Raw genomic sequence first — 24642 nt, 5'->3', positions numbered from 1 at the left:
ATTAAATGACAGGGTGCAGCAGCACAGGAGCCTTAAAGGCATTTTCGCAATGTCCAGATCTCAAAGGGTAATGCTGCGCCCGCATCAATTTATGGGAAGAGTCTAGAGTTCACCTACATCTTTCAAACTCCACCAAGCCGGCCGATTCCGACTTCCCTTGTTGCCTCCCTGCAATCTCCACGAATTTGGCCAGGGCACCCGGGCGGCTCAGGCCCAACGGGGCGTGGGCCGTGTGCTCAACCAACCAGAAGCTGGGGGCCCCCTCCCCGTTCTTATCTTTCTGGCATTCATCTCACGCGGCCACCTACAGCTACGACTTCCTCAGGCCCTTTAAGGGCCGCTTCTCAGAGCGCAGGGAGCCGCGGAGTCCGGGGCGTGGGAGCGTTCCATGGGCGGAGCGCGGGCAGGAGTGGGCGGACCGTGGGCGGAGCTCCGTCCGCGCCCTCCCGGCGCACCGCCTGCGGGGCGGTGACTGGCCCAGCCGCACCGCGTCTCCCGCCGTCTCTGCGGCCCCGCAGGCCCCGGGCCCTCTCATTCCCAGCGCTGCCCTGCCTTGCGTTCCAGTGTTCTAGCTTCTGCGAGATGACGCTCAAGGCGAGCGAGAGCGAGAGTGGGGGCAGCATGCACACGGCGCTCTCCGACCTCTACCTGGAGCACTTGCTGCAGAAGCGTAGTCGGCCAGAGGTGAGCGGGCCCCGCGAGTCCCAAGGGTGCTGGGCCGGGGCTCGGCCATTCATCTCGGGACTTTCCCTGTCCCGGGCCCTGTCCCCGGGGGGCCTGTCCTTGCGGGTCCTGGCCATAGGTCGGAGGCCGCGATAGCCGGCGGGGTGAGGACAAGGCCAGCGCGCGGCCGGGTTCGTACCGGGCTGCTGGTGCAGTGGATCCTTGCCCGCTGCAGTCCTTCTAGTTGGAAATCAGGAGAGGCAGCGGCCTGGACAGTGCGCTTATTAAGGTCAAGGAAAACTTCTCGTGGACGGCATTCAGAGTAACAGAAAGTCTTTAAGGAACACATCAAGGAGTAGGTCTGCCTGGTTGTTGTTGAAGTGCTTGTGTTTGGGTCAGCAGAAATGATTGTAAAAGCCAGCTTCTGGTTCTAAAGAGCTCACTCACTGTTCCTCTTCATTTAGGCAGGTCCCCTTGTGCTATGGTGCAAAGAGGGTGGCCAGTGTATATTTGCGGGTGGAACAAGGAATCCAGATTCCAGGGATGGATGGCTGGTAAATAGCTATTAACCTCTGTCCTCAAAGATGCCCTAAGGGTAGGTTGTGCTTATCTGTTACTGGCAAATCTCTCCCAAACTCGCTGGTTTACAACACTGAGCATTTTCTTGTCTCTCATAGTTCGTTTTGGTTGGGCCCAGCAAGGTGGTCGTCACTCAGGGTCTGTCAGGTGGGGACACGGCTCACTTACTCATCTGCAGGTTGATGCTGGCACTCATTTGGAGCCATGAGCCAGAAGATCAACCAGCAGCCTCTCCCTGTGGCTTGATCTTCCTCACAGCATGCTGGCCAGGTCCCAAGGGGAAAATGTCCAGAGAGAACCAGAGAGCCAGGCAGAAGCTCAGAAGTCACAGCATGAACCTCCTTCCTAGACTGCAAGGTCTTCTAGGGCAGGGCCGTGTCATACTCACTTCTTTAAGTGCCCAATAAGTGGGTCCTCAGAAATATTTGCTAAATTAACAAATGACTGAAGAGGTGGACATTTGGGATTTAGAGTAACCCTCCGATTTCACAGGTGAAAAAACTGAAGATCCCTGCAACATAAGGCAAACAGTAGAGCTGTAGAAATTTAATTGTGTAGTTTGATGACATTTGACAAATGGATATAGTCATGTAACGACAACCACAATCATGACAAAGAATAAACATTTTCAAGGTTCCAGAAAGTTCCCCTGTGGCCCTTGGCAGTCAGTCACCTTCCTCCACCTGGAACATGGCAACCACTGATCTATCACTACAGATTTGCCTTTTCTGGAATTTTATATAAATAGAATCCTACAGTATGATGTATTTTGTGTCGGGGTTCTTATGTAAACCTATGTGTTCCCTTATGGGCATGCTTGAAAGACTGAGTAAACAGCACATTCTGTGGGGCTGTGAGTTTATACTATCATATTGGAGATAGTCTACCAGTTAGCTAATTTGTTTGGTTTTTATTAAAGGATTTGAAGAAGATCAAATAAGAAAACTTACTAAATCCCTGAATGAAATAGTATCCAGCTGTGCCAAAGTGAGCATCTGAGGGAGAATCTTCACACGATGAAGTGTGGCTTGACTCCACAAACCTGCAGATTCTTATTTCTTTAGCTTCACCTTCCCTTTGGGGCTCTTACCAGTCTTTGCTGCAGCACCAAGCTCTGCCTTTCACTTGCTGCGTGGCTTTGGGCAAGCTGCTGAAGCTCTCTCTGCCTTAGGTTTCTCTCCTTTATGAAACTGGCAAGTTTGGAAGGTTGTGGCAACATTTACATGAGATAATGCTTGACAAGGACCTTGAGCCACACTGGGACATCCAGAGTAATGACCCAGTATCTCCCTAGGAGCTGCCTGCCCAGTAGTAGCAGTCAGAAAGTTTTCCTATAATGGCAAGATTTGAAGCAGGAAAACCTGTGAGGAAGTTGTTGGCTTCAATAGAAATTATAAAATTATTTTGCTGAAAGTTTCATTTAAAGGTGTCACTTTACGGAAAAAGGCTGCCGATTCAAAACATAAAGTTTCACTTCCAATTATAATCCACATTTAATACTGAAAAAATATTGTCTAAAGATAATTTTGCAATAGGTTTGAATGTAGCCTATCTCCCCTATTTAAGTATATCTCCTTCCTTGGATAAACTAATTTTTTTTTCTTTTCATTGTGGTCTAGGCAGGTTAATGGAGAAACTAATTTTATTAGCTCTCTCTGGCCTTGTTCTTCACAGTAGTACCCATTAATGCACATAAAAGTAGTTGTACAATTCCTGATGCTGCTTTTCTCTTCGGGCCTATTTGAAGCAACACTTTACCCAGGACCTGAAGCAATTGGTTGAGAATCCCTGAAAATTCTCTTGGGCCTATCCTACATCAAAAAAAAATCACCTAACAGATAAGTCAGGCTCCAGGCAAATTTCCACTAAGAAAACCTGTTTCTTGGTTCTTAGGCCATCACATGCAGCATTACTCCCCGCTGGTGGTCATTGAGTGTGACGCAGTGTTGTTTGTTGCCTACTCCAGGTCTGCTGCTGGAACTAAGAGGCAAATAAGGAAGGACACAGACATAGAAACAAATACAGTAGTGCGATGGCAATGCGATAGAGGCAGGTGTGGAGCTCTGTGGAGCAAGGAGGGGCACCCAGTACAGTGGGCTCTTGCATTTCGCAGTACCTAGGCTGTAACTGGCAAGTGGTACCTGGGCAGAGGGAACAGCCTGTGCACGGACACCAACGTGCATGCCGAGTGCGGCACCTTCTGCGATGGCAGGAGGTCGAGTCTATGGTGTGCATGATCACTGACTCTGCTTCTGACTAGTTGTAATTTCACCTGAGAAAGAACTTTTGCTCCAGACTTGGATCTTGCTGTTTCCTTTGCAAAGGAAATGTTTCTGTTCAAGGCTTTTCTTTTCACAGAACTGATACTAGAAAGTGAAGTGTAGTTTTCAAATTATTTAGTCCTCTGCCCAATCTCCCCAGTATGTAGTGTGGTCTCAGCCAGTCTGCCTTTCCTGTCCTTCACTTCCAGGAACTTCATGACTTTTTTCTGTTCTTTTTTTTTCTTTTTTTTTCTTTTTTGAGACAGAGTTTTGCTCTGTCGCCCAGGCTGGAGTGTAGTGGCGTGGTCTCGGCTCACTGCAACCTCTGCCTCCTAGGTTCAAGCGATTCTCCTGCCTCAGTCTCCCAGCTAGCTGGGATTACAGGCGCCTGCCAACACACCTGGCTAATTTTTGTATTTTTGATAGAGACAGGTTTTTGCCATGTTGGCCGGGCTGGTCTTGAACTCCTGATCTCAGGTGATCCGCCTGCCTCGGCCTCCCAAAGTGCTGGGATTACAGGTATGAGCCAGCGCCCCGGGCCTTTCATGACGTTTTTTTCAAAACTAGAAGGGCTTAGGATACCTTGCAGATAAGAATCTGCTTTTATTGTGGCTAAGTAGATTTGAGTTTCATCATGAACGTTCTATTCTTTTCTAACTCATTTGTTCTCCCTACACAAGACACTGAAGTATAATAGAATACCAGGAACAGCTATTTCAAGTTAAGATCAATTCCCTTAAATTGGAGTTTGCCAACCTGGGCACTGTTAACATTTTGGGTCTGATAATTCTGTTGTAAAAAGTAATACCTCGCCACTAAGTTGTGACAATCAAAAATGTCCTGAGACAGTGTCAGGAGGGGAGACAAAATTAGTTGATGCAGAGATTTTTCTCCTAAGCAGTGAGTTGCCTCTAACCTTTCAGTGTTGCTAAAAAAGAACTCTGGGTGTGGAGTGTAGAAAGGCAAGAATAAATAGCCATATTTCCAAAATTGGCTGGGGTAGGGGAAGTGACGCCAGAGGAGGGGAAGAGGAACTTTCGTAACATAGAGTCTTGCTTTTCTTTTTCTCTTTCATATGAAGAAATATACATGAACAAAACACATAATAGGTTTTCCCTCAAAAGTTATCTTCCTTGGGAGGCCTTTCTGCTTTATTTTCCTCCTTAGTACCTGTCATCATCTGTGACTATTCTGCACAGTGCAGAGGCAGCCTTTGTGTGAGGGACACAGCACCTGCATTCTCTCCTTGTACCTGCACAAACTCCAAAGTCCATGCTTATAGTTCAACTTCTGGAGTCTGAGGCTTACTCATCCTTTAAGCTCAGACAGGTTTCTGAACCATTTCATGTCTTCAAATATTGACCACAGAATGGGGATGAGCATTTGATTTAATGAGTGTTGTTATTTGCACACAGCTCCGGCACTGGTTTAATGGCAGTGTGGGGACTTGGCGCCAGGTATCTGCAGCCCTGTGTTTCTGCTGTGTGGAACGGTGCTACTTGAGTTTCCTGTTGTTTTTTTACCCCAGTGGAAGCAAAAGCCTTTGCATGTGTACTTGGCCTTTAGGTTGCTGTATGTGTTCCCAGATGGATTTAGTACCTGAGAAGCAAAGCACCTGGTTAATGTATGATTTTAAGACAGTACCTGCCAGAATATCCTCTCTCCCTAGTTCCTGTCATTTGTGGTTAAACAGTGCTAATCTCTTTCTAATACTTCAGAATACCCTTGGCTTTCTCAGTTTCTCTTGTTTTTTTCCCGAAGTGGAATAGGATACTCCCCATGCAAAGAGAGGGAATTTGTGGGCACCTGGGGCCAGGGCTTGCTGGGCAGCTGTCTGGCATCATCTCGCCTTCTTGGACTTGGCTTTCTAAGTCTCCACGTGGGAGCAGTTGGCAAAGAGCCTAACAGTAGGCTGCGCAAATGTTTGTTCTTTCCTATGTTCACTGTCACTTAATCTAATTGTTTGGATTAGAAAGCCAACTTCAGTTGCCCCTGCTCTATTCACCCCCGCCACCACCCGTCCCCCGCCAAGTTTGTTTTTCATCTCTTTTTAAATTCCAACTTCCTTTGAGCAACTGCCTCTGCCCTTTGAACCCTGCTGCAGATGTTTCCTCCAAAGGGGCTTTCAGAGCGGCAGGCATTGCCACTCCAGCACTTTGTCTGATTAAAGGCCAGAGGCTGCAGAACAAAAGCCAGACATGGAGTCCTGGGTGAGTGTTTATTCCCTGGCTCCTCCTGAATCCCAGCAGTCATCCTTAACAGAGCCACTTCCGCCCTGCCTTGTCACTGGTCAGGGGCAGGCCTGCCATAGCTCTGTGGCCTCCTGTATCCACTAGAGATGATGGTGGCTGCTTTGAGAGGATGATGTGGAGGTTGTGAAGTGAACTCTGAGAAATAGAATCTAGTGCCTTTGACCTTTATTATTTGTTCAGCATTACTCATGTCACTTACAGTATATGTCTGCATATCTTTTCTCCTATGATATGTCAGTAATGAGGAGACATGGGGACTAGTTGAAGGAGTTCTGTAAGATGAGGTCACAGAGAGCTGACCCTCCCTTTCTGAGAGTCTCATGAAAACAGGGTGGCTCAGGGACAAGTTCATGGTGGAGAAAATTGTGCTTTGCTTTTGGAAAACTTATTGTGTACTTTAGTTACCACGTTGGAAGTTTCCGTTTTTCTTAGTCATCGTTTGCAACTTCTGGGTAAGCGTGATAGTGACTCTTAGTCATCGCAAAGAGGAACGTCTTGATGGATAAGCACATCTGAAAGACCAACCTTTGGGATGGCAACTCTCGAACTTTTCCAGCTGGAATGATTCTGCCTCTAGTAAGCTTTGCTGAGTCTTTAATTTAAAGGCTGACATGTAAAAAGCAATCACTGTAATAAAGCTGGATAAGAAGAATATGACATAGCTAGGCATGGTGGCTCACGCCTGTAATCCCAGCACTTTGGGAGGCCGAGGCGGGCGGATCACCTGAGGTTGGCAGTTCAAGACCAGCCTGACCAACGCGGAGAAACCCCATCTCTACAAAAAATACAAAATTAGCCGGGCGTGGTGGTGCACGCCTGTCATCTCAGCAACTCTGGAGGCTGAGGCAGGAGAATCGCTTGAACCCAGGAGGCAGAGGTTGTGGTGAGCCGAGATCATGCTATTGCACTCCAGCCTGGGCAATAAGAGTGAAAGTCTCTCTCAAAAAAAATAAAATAAATAAAATAAAATTCGTCTAGCCACCACCACAATGAAGATACAGAACTGGTCCATCCCCACAAAGACCTCCCTCCTGCTGTCGCTTTATAGTCACACTTGTCTTCCTCCCTACCCCATCCCCGCAACCCCTTGCAGCCACTACTCTGTTCAATGTCTCTATGATTTTGTCATTTTAGGAATGTTATATAAGTGGAATCATATAGTATGTGATGTTTTGAGATAGATTAGCTTTCTTTCAGTCAGGATAATGCCTTTGAGATGGATCCCAAGTTGTTTTAGTATCAATAGTGTTTTTTGTTTTAATTGCTGAGAAGTGTTCCATGGTATGGATATACCACAGTTTAACTGTTCACCTGTATTTTGGTTCTTTATAGATTTTGGCTGTTATAAATAAAGCTGTTATGAGCATTCATGTATAGGCTTTTGAGTGAACATAAATTTCCATTTCTCTAGGTGAATATCCAGGAGTGCCATCCCTGGGTTTTATGGTAGTTGTGTGTTTGGTTTTTTAATAAAGTGTTCAACTGTTTTCTAAGGAAGCCATATCACTTACATTCCACCAACAATGTATGAGATGCCCAATTTCCCCTCAGCTTCACCAGTTACGAGTATTGTCACTATTTTTTTATTTCAGCTATTCTGATAGATGTGTAGTGATATATCATTGTTGTTTTAATTTGCATTTCTCCCTGATGGCTAATGATGTTGAACATCTTTTTATATCCTCATTTGCCATCTTTATATATCTTCTTTGGTGAAATATCTGTTCATGTTTTTTGCCCATTTTCTAATTAGTTTGTTTTTACTGTTGAGTATTGAGCACTCTCTTTTTATATTCTATATACCAGTCTTTTATTGGATATGTGGTTTGTAAATGTTTCTCCCAGTCTGTAGCTTGTATTTTCACAATCTTCGCGTGGGCTTTCACAGAACAAGAGTTTTTCATTTTGATGAGGTCCAATTTACCAATTTTTCCTTTTGTGGATCCTGCTTTTGGTGTCATATATGGGAACTTTTTGCCTAGCTCTAGATCCTGACAAGTTTCTTCTATTTTTTTCAAAATATTTTCTAGTTTTGCACTTTACATGTAAGTCCATATCCATTTTAGAAGGTTCAGGTCAGCTTTTCCCTTTTTGGCGATGAGTTTCCAATTGCTGCAGCACCATTGAGTTGCTTTTGCATCTTTGTTAAAAATCAACTGGGCATGTCTCTGTGGCTCTACTCTGTTTCTGGGTTCCCTATCCTGTTCCATTTATCTGTATGTCTATACCACGTAGTCTTTACTGAGACTATACTACAGTAAGTTTTGAAACTGTGCAGACTGAGTCTTCCTACTGTCCTGTTTTTCAAAATTATTTTAGCTTTTCATGGGTCTGTACCTTTCCATCATGTATATGATTTTTAAAAGGTCAAGTCATCTATACGTGCTTTTAGTGTAAACTACATGGACCAAGTGAGTGAAAGCACTTGTGTATAAGAAAAATAACACCCCAGGTATAGGGTGATTGGTAGCCAACACTGGCTTCTGGCTGAGGCATCAGTAGGGAATGTGAGAGCTGGGGCCACCTGAAGAGCGATGCCAGATCTTCTGATACTTTAAAAAGAAGGTGGAGTCCCCTGATTTTTACTAAACAAAACAGAGACATGTGGTCGAAATAAAACAGTTTGCAACTTCTGCTTTGGAGCTTTTTCTTTTCTTTTTTCAGAGATAGAGTCTCGCTCTGTTGCCCAGGCTAGAGTACATAGCTCACTGCAGCCTTGACCTCCTGGGCTCAAATGATCCTCCTGCCTCAGCCTCTCGAGTAGCTAGGACTACAGGCACATGCCACCACACCTGGCTTGGAACTTCAAATAATGCATTCATTCCTTCATTTATTGTCCAACCAATGCAGATCCTACTTCTTGACTCCCCACTTTGTAAGAGAACAAGATTACAGGCCTCTTCCTTTCGATTTTTCTCCCCTTTTTACCTGCCAACTTCCTATCATGTACATGTGTACCTTAATATTGTCATGGTGCCGATATTTACAGTCTGTTTCATCATTTGTTTCTAAGTGAGTTCTAAAAAGTAAAAATTAATAAGTGGTTTGTATATTACTATAACTGGTTGCCGATCCAACATCCCACTTCTCACTTACATATCCCTGATCTTGTTTGGGATGGCAAGATGCTCAACTAAACTAATCTTCCCAGCCTCTTTTTTGGCTGGGACGGCCATGTTCCACAGTTCTGGCCAATGACACAAGAACCACAACCTCACTTCTTTTGGGGGTCTCTGAGCCCTGAATCTGTTGTTTTCTGCAGAGGCCACAGTTATCCACTTGGCTGGTGCCTCCTGTATGCACATTCTAGGCTCTAGCTGTCTCAACTCTCCTTGCTCATTCCTCCATCTGCTTTCTGTCTTCTAGAAAGCTATTGAAATCCTGGCCGGGCATGGTGGCTCATGCCTGTAATCCCAGCAGATTTGGGAGGCCGAGGCAGGTGGATCACTTGCGGTCAGGAGTTCGAGACCAGTCTGGCCAACATGGTGAAACCCCGTCTCTACTAAAAATACAAAAATTAGCTGGGCATGGTGGTGGGTGCCTATAATCCCAGCTACTCGGGAGGCTGAGGCAGGAGAATCGCTTGAACCCGGGAGGCGGAGGTTGCAGTGAGCCGAGATCACGCCATTGCACCCCAACCTGGGCAACAGAGCGAGACTCTGTCTCAAAAAAAAAAAAAAAAAAAAGAAAGAAAAGAAAAAACAAAAGAGAAAGAAATCTTTCGACCCGATGACTTTTTGTGGGTTTCTATTTCCCTCCTCCCGTTTACTCTTACTTAAACAGGGTCAAGGTTGAGGCAGGACAAGATCCACACAAGTACTTGAACCTGAGTCCCAATCACTTTGGAAAATTCTTTTACTAATTTCTTTTATTAAAGTAACACAAGCACATAATACATAATTTGAAAGGTATAACTTGATACACAATGAAAACAACTTCCTTCTCACCCCATCTTGTAGCCACCCAGTTCCTCTCCCTAGAAGCAACCACTGTTTCTTATGTCTCCTTCCAGACACAGTTTATGTATTTTCATTTATTTTATTTTTTGAGACAGGGTCTCAATCTGTCCCCCAGGCTAGAGTGCAGTGGCATAATCACAGCTCACAGCAGCCTTGACCTCCCAGGCTCAAGCAATCCTTCCGCCTCAGCTTCCCTAGTAGCTAGGATTACAGGTGCACGCCACCATGCCCGGCTAATTTTTTTATTTTTTGTAGAGACGAGGTTTTACTATGTTGCCTAGGCTTGTCTCAAACTCCTGGGCTCAAGTGATCCTCCCACCTCAGCCTCCCAAAGTGCTGGGATTACAGGTGTGAGCCACTGCACCTGGCCAGTTTATGGATTTTTAAGCAAATATGAATATAATCATTCTTTCACTGTTTATGATGAAGCTAGTATACCCTTCATCACATCATTATTATTTTTTGCTTAACAATAAATCTTCAAGATTACCCTCAGAACCTCCTTTTCATACCTACATGGTGTATCCCGGGTATCATAAGTCAATTTTTTAAATATAAGCCTATCTTAGACAATTTTGTTATAGCAGCAATGCCATATGACTTGGTGTCATGTGAGTTTTTTGAAGTTCTAGTTGCTAGACAAGGCAGTTTCTCTTTCTCAGTACTTCCCTCATTTGAGGTCACCTGATAGCGAACACTACTTCAAACCTCACCATGTTTTTTGTTTGTTTGTTTGTTTGTTTTTCTGAGACAGGGTCTTCCTCTGTTGCCCAGGTTGGAGTGTACTGGTGTGATCATGGCTCACTGCTGCCTCCAACTCCTGAGCTCAAGCAATCCTCCTGCCTCAGCCTCCTGAGTAGCTGGGACCACAGGCTTGCACCACCACACTCGGCTACTTTTAAAATTTCTTATAGAGGTAGGAGTTTCACCATGTTGCCCAGGCTGGTCTCAAACTCCTGGGCTTAAGTGATCTCCCCACCTTGGCCTCCCAAAGTCCTGGGATTGCAGGTGTTAGCCACTGCACCTAGCCCAAACCTCACCATCTTATCAAAGTTTCTACTTAGAAATCAGAGTCCCTTAGAAATGATGTAAGCCTCTACTCCAGACTTCCTTGTCTCTCATCTTCTAGTCCTTTTCTAGGCCTTGGGCAGGCCAGTGGACACTGCTCAGGAATACATGTATTCCCATCTAGGGACCCTTCTCCTTCCCCACACAGTGAATGGCACACTCCTCACAGTTCTGCCTATTGGGAAGATCTTCCCTCCCTACTGTCTTTGAGGGTCACCTCTGGGTGTGACTGGAATGCAGCTATCCCCTATTTTCAGCAGACCCTTCCATAAGCCCACTTCAGGCCTATTCCTCCTCCTCCTCCTCCTCCTCCTCCAGGTGGCTATATTATTTTTGATTTAATATTTTATCTGGGGTGGGCAGGGAGTGTTTTCAGAGGTTTCCATAGTTTTTCCCCATTGTGATTGCTCTTACCCCAGTCCCTGGGCTTCTTTAACATTAACAGATCAGCAAAGCAAACTGAGAAGGAGCATTTTAAGGAGAAGAGAGTGATCACCTGTGAGACTGATCCACAGGTGATCTACCATGTTGTGGTGTAGCAGTAGCCATTCATTCCCATTGATGTGGGGTATCCACTGGATATGCTTCAGTTTATCTGTTCTACTGTTGATGGACTTTTGGGGTATTTTCAGGTTTGGCCTTTTAAGAATAGTGTTGTTCTGGAAAGGGCACACCACTACTTTCCTGGAATTCCTGCCAAAAATGCAAAATCCCAGTCTAATCTTGAAAAAACATCAGATGATAAACCCAAACTGAGAGACATCTACAAAATAACAGGTGTGTACTCTTCAAGAATGTCAAGGTCATGAAAGAAGAAGAAGAAAGGCTGGGGAAATTTTCCAAATTAAGGAAGAGTAAGGAAATGTGAAATGCATGATTGGATTCTGGTCTTAGATTGGATTCTGGGACCAAAAAGTCCTAGTTTGGATTCTGGACTGGGGAAGAAATATATAGCTATAAAGGACATTCTTGAATGGTTTGGCAAATGACAATATTGTGTCAATGTTAAATTTTCAGTTTTGAAAATGCTCGTTCCTAACATATGGAGACATTTATGGGTAAAGGAGAATGAAGTCTTCAGATTACTCTCAAATGGTTAAAAAAATTAAATTTTATAATATTTTTTAAAGAGTACTGGCTGCTCTTGGAACGGTGCCTAAAAGATGAAAGAATTTTATAGTAACACCCATATAGCCACACCTCCTAGATTCTACAATTAACATGTCGCTATGTTTGCTTTATCACATTTCTATCCAAAAACTGCCCATCTATCCACCTTTTTTTTCCTGGTATTTCAAAATAAGTTTCAGATATCAGAGCACTTTACCCCTGAAAGCTTCAGCATGCATAGCATTGGCTCGAGTTCAGGATTTGTTTATGGTTCTTTTCATCCTGTTATTAAATTGTAAGTGTTCTTTGTATGTTCTGGATACAAATCCTTTGTCAGATGTAAATATTGCAAATTTTTATTCTCAGGTGTGTCATACCTGTCTAGTTTCTTATGTAAGATGTTTGACTTTGATGAAGTCAATTGTTTGCTTGTACGATTATTGCTCCCTGCGTCTTGTCTACTAAATCTTTGCTTATCTCAGTGGAGTTTTTTGATGAATAGACTTCTTACTTTTAAAGTGTTTGTCTTTTTAGTTTTCATTTATACTTGGGACCTTTTATGACATTTATTGTGCAGACCATTTTTCCCCACTGCACTGCAGTGTCACCTGACTATAAATGTGTGGCTCTGTTTTTGCACTCTCTGTTCCTTTACACTGGTCTTTTGTCTTTCTTCTTACCACAGTGCCTTAAATTACTTTAGATTTATAATAAAGAGGTCTTGCTGCCTGGTAGAGTAACTCACTTAGCTTTGCTGTCTTTGAGATTAGGGGAAGGAGTCACAGTGGCAATGTATTATTGTCATCACCGTGGTTCGGGGCCCCGACCTAAGTGCCTAATTCTACAGGCAGAAGTTCTTTGTAGCCTAAGGGGTGATTCATGAGAAACTGGTGCTAACCTTAATTACCTTTATTGCTGTGTGACCGAGAGCATCAGGTTGTTCAAGGAAATACAGAGGAGAAGGGAACATGCCAGAAACCCTTGGAGCCTGAGGTGCCGCAGGATTCAGAATCTAATTTTGTTATATATTACGTAATACCCCAAGCAGGGTCCAGGGGAGCACCATGTAAATCAAGGCACATTAATATTTCTGCAGCAACCTAGATAAACATGTCTATTTTATTTATTTTTAGAGACAGGGTCTCGCTCTGTTGCCCTGGGACTGTAGCTGGGACTACAGGTGCACACCACCATACTTGGCTAACATGTCTATTAAGTTGGAGAAATAAAGCTTACAAACAGCTTCACGTCAATTCAAATGAGAATGAGGCCAAACTTATGAAATAAGTTTTCAGAGCCTCTTGAATGTTAGAATTGCAGATTGTGGACTGACTGTGGGCCTTGCTCCTGATTTCATACATTGCTTTGTTGTTTTGACTTGACAGGCTGTATCACATCCATTGAATACTGTGACCGAGGACATGTACACCAACGGGTCTCCTGCCCCAGGTAGCCCTGCCCAGGTCAAGGGACAGGAGGTGCGGAAAGTGCGACTCATACAGTTTGAGAAGGTCACAGAAGAGCCCATGGTAATCCCTCGTCATATTGTCACCCACCAGTTTCTCTCTGCCCCATGAGTCACTGGGCCAGAAGAGTCGATGCAAGAGGCTGCTCATGGAGTTAGGGAACTGGCCAACCCCAAAATTGTCTTTTCATTCTTATCTCAGATTCCTCCTCAAAGCAGGCTTCATGCCTGTTCTGGTTGACGACTATCTTGGGTATAAATGGAAAATATTTTCCTGAGAAATTGCCATAAGTTCTTTCTAAAATAACCTCAGAAAGAGCTTAAAATAAAGCTTATCGTGCCATTGCCTTTATTTCAGGGAATTACTCTGAAGCTGAATGAAAAACAGTCCTGTACGGTGGCCAGAATTCTTCATGGTGGCATGATCCATAGACAAGGTACTCTGTGGGAGCTCTGGCTGGGGTTTGATTCAGGGATTAATAATTTACTCCCTATTCCGTGGTGTGGGGCATGAAGCTTATAATCCTCTAAACTGGTAGCATTTTTGTGAGTGTTCCAAGAGACCTTTTGTGGCTTAATAACTGGCTCTGTAGAATCACTACATGATAAGATCTCTATGTGAATTGCCCAGTGCCACCATCTCCCTATCTGAGCCTCCTTTCACACCTATTTATACCAATATTTTTCTAGTAAGTTAATATTTGAGCAATTGCCACATGCCACCCGTTGCATTAGACTTGGAAAGGACAGCAGTACCATTTGGTAGCATTTTGGGGTTTGAGCTAAACAACAAAGAAACATGGAGCTTGCTGGTGAGAGAGGAGTACTGAGTTCTTTGCCTTGCTTTGTTATTCTTTTTAGTATATACATCTGTGTCATAGTCTGGAGTCAGTAGCCACTCTAGTTCCAGGAATTTGAGGACAAGGCGTTTTATTGTGCTGTTGGACTACTGAGGCCAAGGAGGATGAGACCATCTTAAACTGTCAAGTCAAATGTTTTCAATCCTGAGTATTTGACACAATCTGTGTCATAACATGCTGTAAATCCTGGTTTCTCTTCTATGGTATCTTGAGTTACATTGACAGCTCCTGTTTGAACTTTTGTTCTTTTGTGGATTGATTTTTCATTTCATGGCAGGCTCCCTTCACGTGGGGGATGAGATCCTAGAAATCAATGGCACAAATGTGACAAATCATTCAGTGGATCAGCTGCAGAAGGCGATGGTGGGTATTTTCTATGCTAGATGAAGACCTTCCATTGTCTCCATAAGTGTTGATCCACATTGGTATCAGTGACCTCATCTTTCTGTCAAAGTATTTGTACCTTCTTGAGGGGGCTCTTTTCACTGCTAGTCTTTATTCTGTGTAAGAAATGATAATTTTCTGCCTTTATTTAGTAAAATTCTAAAACAGGGCAAATAACCCAGAGCATCAATCTGGTGTTCCATGAAGTAATGCCAAATGAAGTAAAGCAAGTTATAACGTATATAGTAGAATCCCATTTTTGTTAAAAACAAGCAATACATATATGTATAATGTATGTAAATATTTGTAATGCTTTTATTGGTATGGGGAAAAGCGTGGATATATATACGCCATAGTTCATTTTTAGGAACTTCTTCAGGACTTTTTGGGGTAAAGAGTGGGGAGGAAAAGTCTTTTTTTTTTTTGAGATGGAGTTTCACTCTGTCACCCAGGCTGGAGTACAATGGTGTGATCTCGGCTCACTGCAACCTCCGTCTCCTGGGTTCAAGCGATTCTCCTGCCTCAACCTCCCGAGTAGCTGGGATTACAGGTACCCGTCATCACGCCTGGCTAATTTTTGTATTTTTAGTAGAGACAGAGTTTCGCCGTGTTGGCCAGGCTAGTCTTGAACTCCTGACCTCAGACGATGCACCCACCTCAGCCTCCCAAAGAGCTGGGATTGCAACAGGCGTGAGCCACCGTGCCCAGCTCGGAAAAGTCTTTAGTTAGCTTTTCTTTGTTACTCTTTGCATGTCTTCATATTGTTATGCTGATTTCTGGGGCACATGACACTTTTGTATTAAAGGAGGAATTGTCCTACAAAGTCTCAAAATGTAAAGATGGTTGTTGGGGAAAAAACCTGGGACTTAGTTTTCTGTACAATTTTCTGTCCATTTTTTTAATAGAAAGAAACCAAAGGAATGATCTCATTAAAAGTAATTCCCAACCAGCAGAGCCGTCTTCCTGCACTACAGGTGGGTGGCACCATTTTCTCTATTGTCATGATGGCAGGAGTCGGGCCATGTTGTCTTGTATTCTTTGAAATTTGATTTTAAGGGATGTGAGTCTAACTTTAAGTTCTAAGTATCTCACAAGTGTGTGGCTGCTTGGCTCAGGGTCCCCTTTCCTCAGTGGAGAACATAGTGACGACAGTAGTAGAGAATGAATGAGCCTTTGCTGCTAGTGGTCAGGTAGGAAGGGAGAGGGTAATTTTTTTCTACAGATGGTAGGGAATCAATACAACTCCAAGAGGAAAATGGGTAAAGGGAATGAAGAGGTCATTCACAGGAGGAAAACTACAAATGAGCATTGAACATATGAAAAAATATTTTATCTTACCTGTCATCAAAGAAATGCAAATTAAAATATGCATGAGACACCAGTTTTCACCAAGCAAATTGGCAAATAATTTTTAAAATAGCAATAAGAAAGCCCCGTGATTGATAGTGGCAAAGTAAAGAAAGAAAGAAAAGATAGATAGAATCTGTTGAGCACTTATTCACAATTTATTGAGGGTCTACCATGTACAAAGTGCTGTGCTAGAACATGGAGGTGATATAAGAGAAATGGTTCCCACTTCACACATAGCTCATCAACCAGCAGAGGAATAGATTGGACAGGGCCATGGCAAGTCAATGTGGAAGAAGTAATGAGGTAGGGGTGTGTGTGTGTGTGTGTGTGTGTGTGTTTGGGAGCAGGAGAGGAGAATTTTCAATAATAAATTCAAGTTCTTTGATAGATATATGAGTGTCCATATTTTCAATTGTGAAAACAGTTGTTCAAGGAAACATACATCTCAAAGAGTAGCTGCCCTGTACTGAGACAGACGACCCAGATCCGGCGGTAACTGCAGACATGTTGACGTCGAAAGACATCCCATGCCTTCTTTTTATATTTTTTTTTTTTTTGAGACAAAGTCTCACTCTGTCACCCAGGCTGGAGTGTAGTGGCACAATCTCGGCTCACTGCAATCTCCACCTCCCGGGTTCAAGCGATTCTCCCGCCTCAGCCTCCCAAGTAGCCAGGACTACAGGTGCACGCCACCACGCCTGGCTAATTTTTGTATTTTTAGTAGAGACGGGGTTTCACCATGTTAGCCAGGATGGTCTCCAACTCCTAGCCTCATGTGTTCCACCCGCCTCGGCCTCCCAAAGTGCTGGGATTACAGGCGTCAGCCACTGTGCCCGGCTTCTCATGCCTTCTTGTTAAAGGGATTCGTTCTGACCCCTCCGCAAACACAATCATTTCAGTATTTCAATTTCTCTTTCTTGGGTGCTCCCCCACCATTCTTACCTCCCTGTTGTTCATTCCATCCTGACCCCATTTGTTTACAGCAGGACATGCTCTGATGCTGGTGTTTCTTTGGAAGCTGCCACCTGCAGTTCCTTTTGCCTTCTTTTTAGATGTTCATGAGAGCGCAGTTTGACTATGATCCCAAAAAGGACAATCTGATCCCTTGCAAGGAGGCAGGACTGAAGTTTGCTACTGGGGACATTATCCAGATTATCAACAAGGATGACAGCAATTGGTGGCAGGGACGGGTGGAAGGCTCCTCCAAGGAGTCAGCAGGATTGATCCCTTCCCCTGAGCTGCAGGAATGGTGAGCCGTTTTTGTGCAGGTGGAAGGGCCATGTGCCTGCCACAAATAACTTAGCTTCAGAAAATGTGTCATTTTGTTTGTAGTTTCTGTTTCTCAACCAAGGAGACCTCCTAGATTTCCTGGCATAATGGGTGGGGGAGGGTTAACCATGCGTTGATAAGCTGGACTGAGAGGCAACTACAGGCAAGGAGCCCAAATAGCTCTTCATTCCCATGTGGGCCTCTTGCTTCCTTAAACATTTTCCCCATAGTTACCAAGCACATGACAGTGCTGGGACTGACCCCTCCCTGGTCTCCTGTTTCCCAAGCTAGTGCGCTTCTACCAGCCATGCTGTTTCTGGGATTTCCTTGGAGTCCTGCAGAAAACAGTCGCATTTAAGTATGTGTCCTTTAGGCACATTCCTGGTACATAGAAGAAATAATTCCTGTCCCCGAGTCAGATTGCTCACTTAGTCCTGGTTACATCATAGGAATGGCAGAAAAATTCACAAAACAGTTCCAACTGAGAAGACATCCAACACTGAGCCTCCCTCTACCTGTGCAAAATTACCCCAGTGTAAAGATTACAGCCGTTGTGGGGTTGACACTGAATAGAAATATTAGAATATGTTACATGTAGCAATACAAGTTATTGTTTTGTGAAGCAGTTGTTTTAGATATATATGTGGGGTGTGTATATGTGTTTTGTTTATAGATGTATGTGCAATTATGGCTTGCGATGCACCGTGTATTTCTTAGAGTGAGGTGGGGTCATAAAGGTTTGAGACCTTTATGGTCTAGAGCAAAGAAAGAGAGTTGTTTGTGGGTTGTGTCCAGAATGTGCTGACAGGTACTAGATGACACAGACTCAAGGAACCAGGTCCCTGGCTGAGGGCAGGGCACAGTGCAAGATGCACCAAACAGTGTACGGGGTGCTTTGCACACATTATCTCCCACTGTAATGGACAGTCAGAAAGTGAAGGGGGTGCCATTAGAGAATGAGTGGCTGGGGTGGGGCGGGGGGTATGAGGGGAGGGGGAGGAAAGCTGACCCCTTGATTGTCTTTTCCTACCAGGCGAGTGGCAAGTATGGCTCAGTCAGCTCCTAGCGAAGCCCCGAGCTGCAGCCCCTTTGGGAAGAAGAAGAAGTACAAAGACAAATATCTGGCCAAGCACAGCTCGAGTAAGCTTTCTGAGCCTTCTTGCCCCAGGCTCCTGGCAGCATTCATGTGTTTCCCAGTCTCTGTAACCAGCAGAAAAGGGACATCTTCTAAGATAAGGGACATTCGGGCAGAACAGAGATAGCATTGGCACTCTTCAGCTCTAAGTGCCAAGGGAACATCTGATACTGAAACTATGGAGAAGAGATGAGGACAGGAGACAAGAAAAGTTGGCTCAGAGAGATAGAGCAAGGAGGAAGAGAGGGTCCAAAAGTTAGATAAACTCCCTTGCTCAAAATTCCCTCCCCACACTAAAAATACAGTCCAAAGTCCTTCCTCCACACCAACCTCCCTGGTCTCATCTCTAGTCACTTCCTCCCTGCTTGTTGAGATGTCGCGAGGCTGTTTCCCACTTCAGAGTGTGGGACCACTGTTCTCCCCAGCTCTGGAAATGAACACTGCTTGGTTTTCTTTGTCTCTAGTTTTTGATCAGTTGGATGTTGTTTCCTACGAGGAAGTCGTTCGGCTCCCTGCGTTCAAGAGGAAGACCCTGGTGCTGATCGGTATCTTCTCATTGCCCCATTTGCACATTTCTGTCTTTATTTTCCTGCCTGCATCACGCGCCCACCCCCAAAAAAGGCAATGAGGAAGAAAAGAAGTGAGGTCTCTTGGGTTCTCCATATAGAGCAGGTGTAAGGAATTTCTGAATCCTCACGTGCACCCCATCTGGGTCCACCTCACAAGTGAAACTAAACCTCACAAGTTTCTCTACTATTTAACAGCGAATTATTTTCGGTTCAGTTTCGTGCTGTCTGCTGGCAGTGACACGCTTTGTAAAGCTCCCTGCCCCCAAGCAGTGACTCTGACCTGAAACAGAATAAGTCCTTTTTCAAACCCAGGTATGTAGGCTTTGCCTCTGGTGGGCTGCTCACCTTCCTGTCTTTGGAGTTGAAACTTTAGTTGGTTAGAGGATCTACATTAAGGTTTTGGTAAAATTTCTAGTAAAAACACTGGCTTAAATTCAGTTCCATTAATTTTGAAGAAATTTTAGAAAATAAACAGAAAACCTCATATATTAGCTGGCTCCTCTGCAGAAGTGACAGTTACATTCTGAGCCCCAACCCTTAGTCCTCAGAAAGAGCCTTCTCCCCGAAATGGAAAAAAAGGACCTGAAGCTCCTTGGTGGCCCCAGATCTTCTGACAGCTTAAAGGCCCTGACACCAGCCCAGATGCAACCCCAGCTCATGTTCACCTGTTGGCAGTTTTGAGTGCCGAGAGGAAAATCCGTATATCTTATCCTCACTCCTCTCCCCCCTTTCCAAAAGATGTTCTTCTCTCTCTATACAGGAGCCAGTGGGGTGGGTCGCAGCCACATTAAGAATGCCCTGCTCAGCCAGAATCCGGAGAAGTTTGTGTACCCTGTCCCATGTAAGTAGCTCTTAGGCACCTTGGAGGGGAGGTGACAGGCTGAAGGACGGGGCTTCAGTAGCACATTTTATCACAGCACCACTCTCTTTCTGAAATACCATAGTGTTATTTTATTTTTTAAATTATTTTATTTTAAATGATTATTAAAACTAAACAAAATATGGAAAGATAAAAATTTGTGCCCACAATTCCTCCACCTAACAGAATAACTGTTTTCTTATTGTTATTCCTGCTGTTTGTCTACATAACAGAAGCTATAGTAAACATTTTTATACTGCCTTAAAAATTACTAAGTATTAAAGTTTATACATATAACTTTGTCATTTTACTTTTTAAACATTTTATCATGTTCCTCTGCAATTTGCCTAATTCTCTTTGAGAACGGTTTTATAGTCCACCGAGTGGATGTACTTGGTGGATTTCCTTAGCCATCCCACTCTTGATGTTCAGGCTGCCTCTCATTTTCACGGAATGTCTTCTAAATCAAAGCAGTGCCTAGGAAAGGCCCAAACTATCTCAACAGCAGTCCTAGATATGGAGAAGAGTAGCACCAGTGATCAGGTGGAGAATTTGATAACCCTTCCATTCCCAGAAATGATGCTGCATGGTATAGTTATGTACGTTCCCAGAAAGAAATACAGTCATTCCTCACTTAATATTGTCAATAGGCTCTTCAAAGACTGTGACTTTAAGTGAAATGACATATAACAAGAACCAGTTTTTTTACTCATCAACAATACAATGAAATGAAGTTGAACTAAACCATGTTAGTCAAGGACCAGCTGCATGTGATTTCACTTAAAGTCACATTTTCTAAGAACCTACTGATAATAATATTAAGTGAGGAATTACTGTACTGCTAAGCAAAATAGAAAACCAGATTCTAAACCTCATATTAGTATTTTTTTATTCTTTCTTCATTTTGCTTTTTTACACATGGATCATTGAGAGTTGTCTCCTTGCTGGAGGGACGTAGAGTTATTCCAGTGTCGCATTAGGAGCAGAAAGCAGATGGCCCCAGGAGTGAGTGGGGAAGCAGAAATAACCAGTACAGGCTCCTCCTTCAAGAGAATCACACGTGGGTGTAGACTGAGGGCAAGGGGCCAGTTGAGAGACAAGTGTGATCCGGAAGGCAAAGGAGACAGTCAATGGAAGATGGAAAGAGGGGAGGTCGGGAGAATTGTGTTTCAAGCTACAATATCTGGAGCATATTTTACTGATTAGACAATTTATATGAGTAATAGAAAATAGTCCAACTTTTAACAACATGAGCTGAAACTAAACCAAAGTACTCTTCTTTCCAAGTCATGAAAAGGAAACCTTAAATATATTTCCAAGAAATCCTGACCATAGTCTGTAGATCGGTTTTTAAAATATTTTCCGCTATCTTCATTTCTAAGTTTCAATATTACTAGATTTGGTAGTTTGAGAGATGTAACTTCATTTAGGGAAAATGATAATAGGAATTTTCTATGTTAGGCTTTGCCTCTTGAAAATTAAATGTATCCTGGGCAGATGGAGGGATTTCCTGGTGTGCTTCACTTTCTAGCATCAGCTCTTCAGGAGCCCATGGGAGGAACCCCTGTATTAAAGTCAATGCACCAAAGGCAGCTAGGGTTTCAATACAGACACCACGGTCCAAGCCCTCGTGAAAGGGTGAGGACCTGGAGTTTGTCAGGGATTTGGGTTCTTGTACACAGACACAACGCGGCCGCCAAGGAAGAGTGAGGAAGATGGGAAGGAGTACCACTTTATCTCAACGGAGGAGATGACGAGGAACATCTCTGCCAATGAGTTCTTGGAGTTTGGCAGCTACCAAGGCAACATGTTTGGCACCAAATTTGAAACAGTGCACCAGATTCATAAGCAAGACAAGATTGCCATCCTTGACATTGAGCCCCAGGTGGGTAGGCATGGAAGGGCAGGGACAGATGGGCTCAGCCACACGAGGGATGGCGAGGAGAGTGCTGAAAAAGCCAGTGCTCCTTGGGAATCTTCTGGGGGCTCAGGATTGCTTCAGCACCTTTAATGGGGTCAGCCTGGAACAAGAACAGTAGTCCTGGGAACGATGGAAAGTAGTACTGGGGTAAAGCTCAAAGCTGCTTATTAGAAGGAATCCATTATGACAGCTATGTAGTTTTTTGTTTTTTTCACTTTCCTTTTCTTCCTTCCCCCCCTTCTTTTTTTTTTTTTCTAGACCCTGAAAATTGTTCGGACAGCAGAACTTTCACCTTTCATTGTGTTCATTGCACCTACTGATCAGGGCACTCAGGTGAGGAGAGGTTGTGCGGGATGGGTAGGAGTTCACTTTCTCCAGGCCTGCCCAGACTAGGACCTCAGTCCAGGTCATTGGCCAGAGTGCTGGCTGGAGGTCACAGCTCCAGCTGGGCTTCTTCCTCCAGGGCCAAGAAGCCAAAGGGCATGCACATTCATTCGAGCTCTTAAACCACTGGCTAGGCCAGTGCCCATGCTAGGTAACAAGGACAAAACAAACCAGACCCAGCCATTGTCCGGGAGGCACACAGTTCCAGGGGCAGAGATGGACAGTTGAGCAGATCCTGATACTGGTGGGATGCAGGCTCTGGCAGGGGAAGCTGTGATGGATAGAGGCGGCACTGAACCCGCCCTGGGGTGCAGTATGGCTGTGGGGAAAGACAGAGAGGCCAGGAATATTATCAAAGAGCCTACCCTGCATGGTCTTCTCCTGCATGCATGTGTAATTACTTAACCATTCACCTGTTGATGACCATTTGGGTTGCTTTCAAACAATGATTATAAAGAATACTGCAATCAATAGCCCTGTGCATATAGCATGTGTGCAAATATATCTGTAGGAAAAACTCCAAGTAGGATCACTGGGTCCAAGAGCACACACACTTAGAATTTGGACAGGGACTGCCAAATTGCGCTCCTTTAGGATTTATAGTCCCTCCAACCACCTGTGAGAGTGCTTGTTTCTCTTTGCCTGTAGCATGTTGTCAAAGTTTTCTTTTTTTGCCAGTCTACTGGAGGGAAAAATAGTATCTCAAGTTTTTTTTTTTTTTTTACAAAAAGAGATGATCAGGTACTTTTTCATATGAAGAGCAATCTGTATTGCCTTTTCTGAGAATTATCTGGTCATGTCCTTAGCTCATTTTTCTGCTGAGTTATTGACCTTTGATTTATAGGAGGTCTATATTAGGGTAATTAGCCCTTTGTAATATCAGCTGCAATTTTTTTTTTCCAATTTGGCATGTCTTTTTGCTATGCAGACATTTTTACTTTTATGTAGTTACATGATTTGTCTTTCATGGCTGCTTCGTTTTAGGTCAAAGACAGAGTCCTGAGGTATATATACACACACATTTTTAAATTTTGTTTTTCGTAGAAATGGGGTCTCACTGTGTTGCCAGGCTGGTCTTGAACTCCTGTGCTGAAGCAATCATCCTGCCTTGGCCTTCCAAAGTGCTGGGATTACAGGTGTGATCTGGGATTAGAAATCACCTTTATCTGACTGGGTGCAGTGGCTCACACCTGTAATCCCAGCACTTTGAGAGGCCGAGGCGGGCGGATCACCTGAGGTCTAAAGTTCAAGACCAGCCTGGCCAACATGGCAAAACCGTCTCTACTAAAAATACAAAAATTAGCCAGATGTGGTGGCACATGCCTGTAATCCCAGCTACTCGGGAGACTGAGACACGAGAATTGCTTGAACCCGGGAGGCGGAGGTTGCAGTGAGCGAGACTGCGCCACTGCACTCCAGCCTGGGCCACAGAGCAAGACTCTGTCTCAAAACAAAACAAAACAACAAAATCACCTTTATCTTTGTTTTAGGATTGCAGCTCTGGTGGTGGTTGAAATGGCTCTTCCATGTTCAAAGGGCATTAAGTGGGAGATGCTGGTGAAGTCCATGCATAGCTATTGGTCCTCCAGAGGACTCGATTAGTCAGGGTTAGCTTGAGATCCTCTGAGAATTGCCATGGTCTTTTGAGATTGCCTCTTCATGCCCTACATTAACATTCTTTCACAATGTCTTCTGAGTTTGACTCGTCAAGTATGATGCACAGCTGAGCAACGCTAACAATTGCTGTTTAAAATCTGTCACTGGCCTCTCTGGGCTGGGGGTGGTGCAGCTTGCTTCATCTGTGGCTTTCTTCTTTGCAGACAGAAGCCCTGCAGCAGCTGCAGAAGGACTCTGAGGCCATCCGCAGCCAGTACGCTCACTACTTTGACCTCTCACTGATCAATAATGGTGTTGATGAAACCCTTAAGAAATTACAAGAAGCCTTCGACCAAGCGTGCAGTTCTCCACAGTGGGTGCCTGTCTCCTGGGTTTACTAAGCTTGTAGAATGGGGGAACCCACTGTATGCCCCTCTCCAGCGTTTGGGAGTCCACCCGCCTTGCTTTAAGACAAACAGGGCTGCTCCAACTAGTTTTGTGTCAGCTTTCAGCTCTCTGCAGCTATCCTAATTAAGCCAGTAGGGTTCAGACTTCTTGCTCAGGCTCGTGAAGGGCTGAGATTCGATTTTTCTGCTAGATGGGGCCCCACTGATCTGGATTTCAAGAGGATTTCTAGAAATTGGGGGTCAGAAGTACTACCAAAATGTAACTGCTAATCAAGGATGATGCACAGCAAAAGCAATGGACCCCCATCCCTCTAAAGCCTGCCCTCCTTTGCCTGCAACTGTATATGCTGGGTATTTCATTTGTCTTTTTATTTTGGAGAAAGCATTTTTAACTGCAACTTTCTATAATGCCAAAATGACACATCTGTGCAATAGAATGATGTCTGCTCTAGGGAAACCTTCAAAAGCAATAAAAATGCTGTGTGGAAATGCCAATGACCTCGTAACTCTGGGTTTCCACACAAAAAGAAACGTGGCCCATTTCACTTAAG

At 44.2% G+C, this 24642-nt stretch overlaps 1 protein-coding gene across 1 annotated transcript; it reads left to right on the top strand.

The window, feature by feature from the left end:
- Positions 1 to 412: 412 nt before the first annotated feature.
- MPP1 (membrane palmitoylated protein 1) lies at positions 413 to 24586 on the top strand. Its single transcript, XM_003279325.3, has 12 exons — positions 413 to 684; positions 13278 to 13421; positions 13716 to 13794; positions 14495 to 14580; positions 15507 to 15575; positions 17004 to 17200; positions 18254 to 18360; positions 18820 to 18900; positions 19685 to 19765; positions 21466 to 21668; positions 21963 to 22037; positions 23909 to 24586. The coding sequence occupies exons 1-12, from the start codon at positions 583 to 585 to the stop codon at positions 24083 to 24085; spliced, it is 1401 nt and encodes a 466-aa protein (XP_003279373.2). The 5' UTR covers positions 413 to 582; the 3' UTR covers positions 24086 to 24586.
- The last annotated feature ends 56 nt before the right edge of the window (positions 24587 to 24642 follow it).

This window comes from Nomascus leucogenys, chromosome X (assembly GCF_006542625.1).
Source record: "Nomascus leucogenys isolate Asia chromosome X, Asia_NLE_v1, whole genome shotgun sequence".
NCBI classification, from domain to species: domain Eukaryota; kingdom Metazoa; phylum Chordata; class Mammalia; order Primates; family Hylobatidae; genus Nomascus; species Nomascus leucogenys.
This window is presented reverse-complemented; position numbering and strand designations above follow the sequence as displayed.